Here is a 9,741-nt window from a genome sequence, read left to right on the forward strand (position 1 = left end):
AATATTTTTATTTGTTTGCTTGGCTGCGCCAGGTCTTAGCTGTGGCCCCGTGGGATCTTTGATCTTCATTGCGGCAAGCAGGATCTTTAGTTGTGTCAAGTGGGATGTCGTTTCCTGACCAGGGATTGAACCCAGGCCCCCTGCATTGGGAGTGCGGAATCTAAGCCACTGGACCACCAGGAAAGTCCCGTGCCCATATTTTGGACCCAGTCAGTCTTCTCTCTCCTACAATCAAGACAATCAGTGGCCTCTGGGGAGGTGATATCACCCCTACACCTCCTGCAGGCCTCATTCTTGCAGGAAGGAGGTGTATGTAGGACCCCAGGCTCAAGCGACATCCCTCTGGTGCTTTGTGATTCTGTCTGCCTCCCACCCTACCCACCCTGCAGGCTGCAGAACCCGGGCTCCCCTGCTGGCTGGCTTCTGGTGGGTTTAGCCAACTGAAGGCACCAGCGAGAGACTGGGATGGAGCTGGGAGAGAAGCTGGGGTATTTCTGCCTCATTCTGCCCTGCATTGACACAGCTCCAACTCCAGGACAGTCCCTCCCTTTGCCCCCAGGGAGAGCCTGGCTTCCCACTGGCTCCTCCATCACGCTTGCCCACGCCTCTATCGCTTCAGTGAAACTTCTTCATGTGAACCATCTGAGTCGAATCCCTTTTCAGAGGGGACCCTGACTTGCTCCCTCCCTTCTTACATCATCCCTGTCTGGGGGTGGGCTTCCTTAGTCTGCCCCTTGCCACCCGCCTGGACTAAGAGCTTTTCCTATGGAAGAGCAGGGCTCTGACTGGGTCCTGATATTGTCCCCCCCACCTCGATCACCCCTAGACTGGCCTGCTTGTGTGTAGCCCAACTTTGGACCACCTGTTTGGCATTAGGGGAGGACCTCCCATGTTTCAGGCAGAGGTGGGGAGGCTTCTGGAACCTGCCTGGCTGAGGACCTGGAGGCTCTGCCTCCCCAGCCACCATCACCTCTATGGTAGGGGTAGGGTGGTACCTCTTGGGAAAACACAGGCTTGAGAGATGGGGCCTGTCCTCCAGGTGTATTTGGGAGCCCAAGGTGGGTTCCTGGGCCCCACCTGCCAAACAGAGCTCCTATGTATTACCAGCCACAGCATCAGGAGTTTCAACCAGGCAGATCCCCCATTCCTCGCCCTGACTCCCCGACAACTGAGAGCTTCAGGGAAGGGAATGTCTTCCTCCAGGACATCCTGAGTCCTGAGGCCTTCCAGGGCCTGAAATTCTTTTAGCTTCTGCTCAACTGGCCCCATCTTAGAAGACCAGGACTCCATGGGACCCATCCCTGGAACTGGTAGGACCAGCTGGTGGCCATCCTGGTGGGAGAGAAGCTGCAGGTGCCCCAGGCAGCTCTGATGGTGAGATCCTCCGTGGAGAGGAACGAGGCCGAAAGTTGGCCTGGAGGACCAAACGCCTTGGACGATACCACTCGGAAAATCTCTGCAGGTTTCAAAACTTTTCCTGGGGCTGATGGACTACCTGTTAATCCTTCCCAGCTTTCCAGCCGAAACTCATGGCTGGGCTGACAAGGAAGCAGTCAGAGGACTTCAGGTTTAGATGGCAAAGGAGGACTTGCCTTCTGGCAGCATCCTCAGACAACAGGTGAGGGGCTGGCCTCCACTGGTGGAAGGCTGGATTGGCAACAGAGAGTCATGCGTGTTGTGTGTCTATGTGTTAGTCACTCAGTGGTGTCTGACTCTGTGACCGCATGGACTGTAGCCGGCCTGGCTCCTCTGTCCACGGAATTCTCCAGGCAAGAATACTGGAGTGGGTTGCCATTCCCTCCTCCAGGGGATCTTCCCGACCCAGGAATAGAACCCAGGTCTTCTGCATTGCAGGCAGATTCTTTACAGTCTGAGCCACCAGAAGCCCATCATGCATGTTGCTTGCAGCTGATCCAGGGATGAGAGCCACTTAGGAGGAGACTCTGTAGTGCTTGGGCCCCAGGATCCTGGGTGTCCAGATACTGTCCATGGAGAAAACCTTTTACATCTGGTGGCAGCTCCTTGAATCCCAGAATTCTCCATTCCTTGTATCTGGGCTTTGGAAGATATGCCTGCCTCCCTACCAGTGAAGCCCACAGTGGACCCGCTGCCTTCCTCCTCCTCCTCCTCTGGCAGCACCCCTCAGCATCCTCTGGCAAGGGGTCTGCAGACAGCACAGCAAACTGAGGCACTGGCGAGCCCTGGGTACGGCAGCCCCTCACCCTCATTGACCTGGCATCCAAGTTCTGAGCCACGGAAGCGGGGTGAGACCGAGGAAGAGAGCCAGGCCCTAGTGAACTCGGCTTAAAGAAGGGCCCCCGGACAGTGGTGGAAATCAAGGGGTGGGAAGAAGGTCCCTTGTCTCCCCAGCTGGAACAAGACTTCAAAGCTGTTTCCTTACCTAGGTGAGGTCACTGTGTTGGCCATCTGCCCACCCGAGAACCCGCTGCTCAGGGAAGAGAGGTCAGGGGCTCGGATGTCCGTGGAAAAGCCAGGTGCCACAGGCCACTTCCCTACCTCAGCAGTAGCAGCATGGGGGTTCTTGGGTGGCTCAGACAGTAAAGAATCTGCCTGCAATGCAGGATACCTGGGTTCAATCCCTTGGTCGGGAAGATCTCCTGGAGAAGGGACTGGCAACCCACTCCAATCTTCTTGCCTGGAGGATTCCATGGACAGAGGATCCTGGCTCTACTGGCCACTTCGCAACACCCATCCCCAGCCAATTTTCCTCTGAAGACACTTGGACATGTCCGCTGACCCCGTGATCTTGGGGCCACAACCACTGTGGATCCCCCTGAAAGGAGTTATGCCCGCCTGGCAGAACCAGCCCCAGAGGCTCTATTTGTCCTTGTTTTCACCAAACTAGGGATAGAAGGCAGACGGGGGAGCTGCCCAGGAGAGGCATGTACCAAGGATAGAGTGAGATTAGCTTGAAATGATTTAAATTTCCTGATGGCTTCAGGAGACGAGATTCTAAATATTCATAATTTCTCATGCAAGGCTCCATAGGGTGTATGAGCCAAAATCGTGAACAGCTTCAGATGAAAAGAAAACCTACATCCCCCTCAAAAAGCACATCACACGATGCAAATAGGAAACCAACCACAGAATATGTTCTTTCTGAGATCCTTGGCCTCACCCCGCCAAGCCTGGAGAAAACCACCCACCCCATAATTCCTTGAGCTGAGATTCATAAGGTAACCGGACCCACTCCACAAGTTACACAGGAACCTTCTAAATCTCCCCAAAGCAGAAAGGACATGTTCAGTTATTTGTTTCCTCTAATAACAGAGAGAAGATGGAGTAGAATTAGAGGGCCCTCTGTTAGCTAAATTTAATTTTAATTCACCACACCTGACTTCTCAGCTGTCCAGTGTCCTGAGCAGAGCTTCCTGACACGGCCGAGATGATCAGAATCACTTGGGACAAAAGCCACATGGCCAATCCTATCCTGGGAGACACGGAGTCAGTGGATTGGGGGTGGGTGGGAGAAGGAATCTGTATTTTTAACAAGATTCCTGGAGGATTTGGATACAAATCAACCTAGAATTGGGAACATGGCTGCTAGATCCATTCAGAGGTAAAATCCTTGTCTCTACCTCTTCCCTCCTCCTCAGACTAATTACTAAAAAAGGAGTGCCATGAGTAAATAAAGACAGCTTTCAAGATCTTCATGGAATGAGTTTTTTTTTTTTTTTACATTTTTCAACTAGTTAAGACAAAAACATTACAATGATTGACTTCTTTCATTTAGTTACATAAATAAAATTTTTATAAATATCTCTTTATAAACAATATAAATAGCTTTACAACATAAATACATTTATGCATGACATGAATTTACAAACAGCAATGTTTTACAGCTGGTTTTGTCAGTCTCTTAAAAACTGTCCCTTGTCATCGCGTTGGTGTAGGTGTGTGTGTTTCATGTATATAATATATATATAATATATAACTTTTTATTTTTCAGTTAAAAAAAAAAAACAAATGATAAAGTCATACCCCCCTCCCTAAATAATCATAAAACAGCTGGTGTTGTGTATTCCCAGTACCAGGAAAAAAAAAAAAAGAAATGTAAAAGCCACATTGCGTTGGAGGTGCTTCCAGATGCGAGGAGGCTGATGACCAAGGGTGACCTCAGCAAAACGCAGCAAGTCCCCAATCCTGAAACACAGAGGGCCAGGGGAACTCAGCCGAGAAAGCCCGGCCTGCCTGCAGGGCACATCTAGAACCTTCTTCCCACTTCAGCTGTAGCAGGAGGCGTAGTCCCTCCACCTCTGCCCTACAGGCCCTCACGGAGGCCTTGCTGCAGAGGGATAAGGCCCTTCCGCTCAGGTCCTCCCCAGGCCCTCAGCCGTCACCTGCTGTGTCCTTGGCACCTCCTGTTCAAGCACAGGTGGAACCAGAAAGTCAGCCAGCCCTCCGACCCCTCTGTCTAAGCGCAGGCCTTGCCCTGGGTTCTCAGTGGGACACAGTGAGGGAAAGGGAAGGGAAAACTCCCCCGTCTCCCCTTCATTTGAGCTACAATGCAAACCCTCGGTCAGGTGCTTGCCTTGGCTTTATAAGTCTGGGGGACAATGGAGGGAAGGGGGAGAGAAGCGTCTGAAGAGCAGGGAATTCTGGGCCCAAATCCCGACTCAGACAGGTACTTCTAGGATGGCTCTGGAGAGCTTTTTAGGCTTGCTTTCCTCACCCATAAAATGGGATAATAGCCACCTCCCAGGGCTGCCACACAGGGCACTGGCAGAATGTCTGGGTCACAGCGGCCCAGTAAACAGCACTTCCTTCCCCGGCTGGCTTCTCCTCAGAAAGGGTCCCTTTCAGAAGCAGAGGAAAGGGCATCAGGCACCTGCCCTGGGGAGATGAGTGGGCGTGCTGGGTTAGCAGAGGCATTTGATGGGGGCTGCACCCGGTCTCTGCTAGTGGATGTGAGGGCGAACGGGTGTGAGGGTCCCCTGGGACTGGAGGGGCCACCTCGGAGGCAGGGTGGCGGACAGCATGAGCAGAGGGACCCTGGGCCTCAAGGCCTTGGTGAACTCTCCCCCAGCCCCCTTCTCTGGGCGTCCCATGTGTTTAAACAGATGATAGATGTGTGTGAGGTGTTCATTCAGGCACCCTCCACACCTCATCTCTGTCATTAACATTTTATAATCAAGGCTATAACCATCAGCGATAGTCATTATGGCGGCTGGTTAGAGCCAAAGTCAACTCCTGAGTGGAGACATGGCCACTGCTTTGGAAGAGCTTTCATCAATAGGGAACCCTAAGCTGTCTTTCCTTTTTTAGCCCAGACAGTGAGATAGCCGGGGCATCTCCACTAGGAGGCTGCTGGCAACAGGAAGGATGCTCTGCCTTCTCACGGTGATAGGGGTGAGGGTAGGGCTGAGACGGTTGTGGATGTTGGAGGTTAGCGTTCAGCTAAAAGAGAACTTCCAGGTAGTTGACAAATCTCCTCAGTCAAAGGGGTCAAGAAGTCTTAGCAACCCCAATTCCTCCTTCAAGGTCTTTTTCCCCATGCCCACCTGGTACCCACAGACAACACATCTGAGAACAAGGAACCTACGGGGACGTGCACAGCAGGCTCTTGACCGGATGCCAGGACCTTATCCCATCCTCTGCTAACTCATAATACCATTTGTTTGGATTCTCAAGTTGGAACTTGATGCTTAAATCTCAAGTTGAAAGTCTAAGGCCTGTGGCTCCATCTCTTCGTTGCTGAGATAGGAGAGAATAGAACAAACCCATCACAACGGTAGCTTCTAAAGACTGGGGCACACGTGCTAGAATCACAGCAAGTCAAGATCTCAGACGGATGAAGCCCTTGCAGGAAGAGCATACAGCCCGGCCATGTCTGGCTGCAGAGGAAAGACACCAGCTAAATGCTAGGGCAGGTGGGTGAGGAGTGCCCCTAAGCTGAGGCAAGTTTTGTGGGTCATTGACAGGCATTTTTCAGAGCCCCTTTGGGCATCTTACAGACCCCTGGTCATCTTTGGCTAGCATCTGGCCCTTAATGTGCTCATGAGTTCACAGACAGCTATAGCTCAGGTGAGGTTTTCTGTATCGAAGCCTCAGGCGTTGTGCTGGAGAGCTTCAGAGAGGGGAGCTCTTGTCCTCTGGGGGGAAGACAGCGTGGACACTGATATGGCTTCTGGGATGAGAGAACAGCTTGGTCTGGAGTGGGACAGAAAGGCTGTGGGACAGGGAATGACAGCAGCTGGCCGCAGGCAAGGCTGGACACCGGGAGGGGTCAGATTCTTAAGCAGCAGAATGTCAGTTCCAGAGGCTGGATGTTGTTTGTCCATGGACACTGATGGGCAGCGGGGATGGAGAGGATGGGGAAAGGAGGGAAGGACCTTGGCCCAGTACCTTGCCAGGATGCAGTGCTCGGCAGTGGCAGAAGGTGGCACGGGGGTTTCCAGCCTGGTGGAGGGGGAGAAGGCTATGCCAGAAACCCAGGTGTGGAGCCTAGGCATGGTGGGGGTGGCGGGTAGGGGGTGGGGAGGAGCTCAGTTTGGGATATGTTTGAGTTTGAGGTTGGGGCAAAAAAAGATTTATTTTAGTTTCTGTTTCCTTGCCCTGAAATAGTGCCACGAACACTGAGGTTGGATCCTGAAGTTACACGGATTGCAGCAGCGTCAGGACCCTGGACAGGCCAGCTTGCCCACAGCCACGGTTTAGAGACCCACACAAGAATCAGAATGCTCTGGGGCTGAAATGCCCCATGGTGATGCTAACAAGTGGCTATTCTGTCTATTGGGAGGGGCAGGTGTCACCCCAAGTCTGTCGCATCACAGGGACAACAGACCCAGGGAGCTGTCCTGACCCCTGGGCTGCTTACTACCCAGCACCACGATGCAGTGGCTGGCAAACGAACTTACCCTTGACTTGTATGTATGCCCTTCCTCCTTTGCTGCCACAAACCGAGGATCACCCCTCAACCTCGCCCCTCCCCCGCCCCCAGTTGGAGAACTGGGGCCAATGCTGCTGGTTGCGTTGTGGTCCTGGGGTGGGTGGGACCCCATCAAGCTGTCTCTGATTCTCCAGAGGAAGTCAGATGGGTTCATCCATGTTGAGCCATTTCTGACCTTGCCAAAGTTCCCCGACTACTTTTCCCTCATTTTCTCCATCTGTAAAATGGGATGATAAATGTCCCTGGGGCAAAAGTCAAGCACACACACAGTCCTATGTCCGGATGGGCTGGTCGTGAGGAGGAAAGGTCCCAGGGCCACGGGATCAGAGGGGAACCGGCCTGCGGGAGGGGGTACAGGCTTGGCTCTGGGGGCTTCGCGGGGGGTGCTGGGTGTGCAAGAGCGCCCAGAGGCCAGGGTTGGTGGTACTCACCGCCGCCAGGGGTCGCCGCATTAACAACCCAGGCCGCTCATGGAGCCGATCCTGTCCAGCTTGAGGCCGAAGCAGCCCTTGGACAAACCCTTCTTGTTGCCTCCTTTGTATTTGCGCGCGTTGGGGTGCTCGTGCAGCAGGCGGGTCCACGCCGCCCGAGACTTGGTGTCCACGCGCAGGTCCCGAAGCAGTCGCGACCGGTCGTCCTTGAGATTGGCGCCGCCGCCCCCGGGAGTCTTGTCGCCCTTCTTCTGACCGCCGCCCGCAGCCTGGGGCTCGGCCACCTCCTCGCCGGGCGGAGTTCGCGGGACCTTCCAAGGGAAAGGACGAGCAGGTCAAGGCACGCGCCGCGGCAGCGCGGGGGACTCGGCGGGGCAGCCGATGGTCCGGCGCGGAGTCCTGAGAACGCCCGTCACAGGTGTCCGGCAGCTCGGCTCTGCGTCCACCTGCCTCGGGGCCGCCGTGGTCCGCTCTCTCGAGGAGCCCTTTGCCCTCCTCTCCTTTCCTCCTTGCGGGGCTGACCACTTTGTGGTCGGGGCTGCGCATTTGTAGACGCTATCCCGAGTCCGGGCTTCCAGGGCCCCCCAGCTGTCCCCCGCGCGCATCTCAAGGGAGAGAGCCGTCTTTCCGCCCCCACTGCTCTCACCCCCCACCCCGGTGCGCCACGCCCTCCTAGACACCCCAGCCCTCCCATTGCCCCTCACAGGTTCCGACGTCCCCGCGACAGTACCCACCTTTGGCGGCGCCCCGGGCTTGGCTTCGGAGGGCCGGAGCGAGAGGAGTGAGAGCAGCAGGGCGCAGGCCAGCAGCTGGGAGAGGTGCATGGTGCCCGTGGGGTGCCTGGGCGCAGACGGGCGGCAGCGAGGGTGCGCGGGGCCGGCGGGCCGACCGGCAGGCGAGCGCGGAGCAGTCTGGCCGGGCTGCGATGCGGGCGCGGGTCCCAGTGCTGCGCGGCGCCGGCTGGGTGCGCTCTGAGTCCGCGGCTCCGCTCGCGCCTTTATAATCCAACCTGCCGCTGATGTCATCCTCCCGCCCACAGGGCCGTCCGGGCCAATGGCACGCGCGCCGAGGGCCGGGAGGGGGCTGCGGGGGCTCCCCCTCGGCCCCCACCCTCACCCCACCCTGGAGGGATCCCGCGGCTCGGCGGGCTCTCTCCGGACTGCGCTCCAAGCTGCAAAGCGGCGCGCACAAGGGACCACGGATTGCAGGGAGCGCGCCCTAGCATGCCAAGAGTCCATGCACCCGGTGCCCTGCGCACAAGCTTGGCCCTCAACCCACACGCTTGTCTTGGAAAGGATCAGTTTCCCTCTTTGCAGGTGCAAAGATGGGCTTAGAGGAATTAAATCACTTGACCAAAAGCACACAGCCAGAAAGTTGGCGCAGTCCGAAATCCACTCAGAGCTGCCTTGTTGCCAAGCTCTTCCCCGGGGCACCTGACGGGCGAGAGGCACCGATGCCTTGAGATTGAGGAGGCGGATGGTGGAGCGGGAGGTCGGGGAGGGAGGCGCAAGAAGAGAGGGATTTGCCCGGGGCCGCGGAGGGAAGCGCAAGCCCTATACCAGAGAATGCAAGCTTTTCGCCTGCGGGTGAGAGCAAAAACCAGAAAACTGCGGGTGTGTTTGAGATCCGAGTGTTCCTGCGTGTGTACCGAAGCCCCGTGTGCCGGACGCGGTGACTGTAAGTGCGTCCTCAGCCTGGGTCGGCTGCACAGAACGTCCCCGGGTCTGACCCGCCAGATGGCTCCCGTCTGCACCGGCGGGGGCGCGCCTGACCCAGTCTGCACCCACGCGAGGATCCGCAGCGTGGGGCTGTCACTCCAGTGTCCTGTGCACCTGCACAGTCTGGGGAGCGAGCTTCACCGGACCCCGAGCCAGGTCTGGCTTCTGTGAGCCGTAACAGGTGGTCGCGTTCGCGTTCTCTGCCGCTGGTGGTCCCCGTCTAGTTGTCGGTACACGCCCAAGTATCCCTGCCACCAAAGACTCCTTCTCCTGGAAAGGGCGTCTCCGCAGGCTGAGGAGTTATTTGGGATGGGCAACGGAGACAGAGGATCCTAAGAACTGAGTGAGGTGTGGGAATCTGTGACTCCGTGACTGCCTCCGAACAGGACTCAGCCGGAGAGCAGAGACTAGGGGAGGGCGCGCTGGCGAATCCCTGCGGCCAAGACGACCCAGAGGGTTGGAGGCACCCGGATGACCTTTTTCGGGGGAAGGAAGCTGCTCCCCAGGCCTGAAGGCTACTGGAGTCAAGAGGGACCGGGAGAACCAGGGGTCTCTTGGTGGATCCCATAGCAGAGGCTGACGCGAAATGATATGCTTTCTCCTCCCACCCCAGCATTCTGCGCTGGAAAGTGCAGGTCCCTTTGTTTAGGAAATAACCTACGTGTGAGGCCTGAGCTTGGGG

The 9,741-nt window shown here is 56.3% G+C and overlaps 1 protein-coding gene across 1 annotated transcript; it reads right to left on the bottom strand.

Annotated features, from left to right (window-relative positions):
* Positions 1-4,036: 4,036 nt before the first annotated feature.
* NPPC (natriuretic peptide C) lies at positions 4,037-8,165 on the bottom strand. The gene is made up of 3 exons (XM_068969378.1): positions 8,076-8,165; positions 7,342-7,652; positions 4,037-4,164 (listed from the first exon to the last, which is right to left on the bottom strand). Exons 1-2 carry the CDS (start codon positions 8,163-8,165, stop codon positions 7,362-7,364), a joined length of 381 nt encoding a protein of 126 aa, XP_068825479.1. The 3' UTR covers positions 4,037-4,164; positions 7,342-7,361.
* Between the last annotated feature and the right edge of the window lie 1,576 nt (positions 8,166-9,741).

The sequence above is a fragment of the Capricornis sumatraensis genome, chromosome 3, assembly GCF_032405125.1.
Source record: "Capricornis sumatraensis isolate serow.1 chromosome 3, serow.2, whole genome shotgun sequence".
Lineage (NCBI taxonomy): Eukaryota > Metazoa > Chordata > Mammalia > Artiodactyla > Bovidae > Capricornis > Capricornis sumatraensis.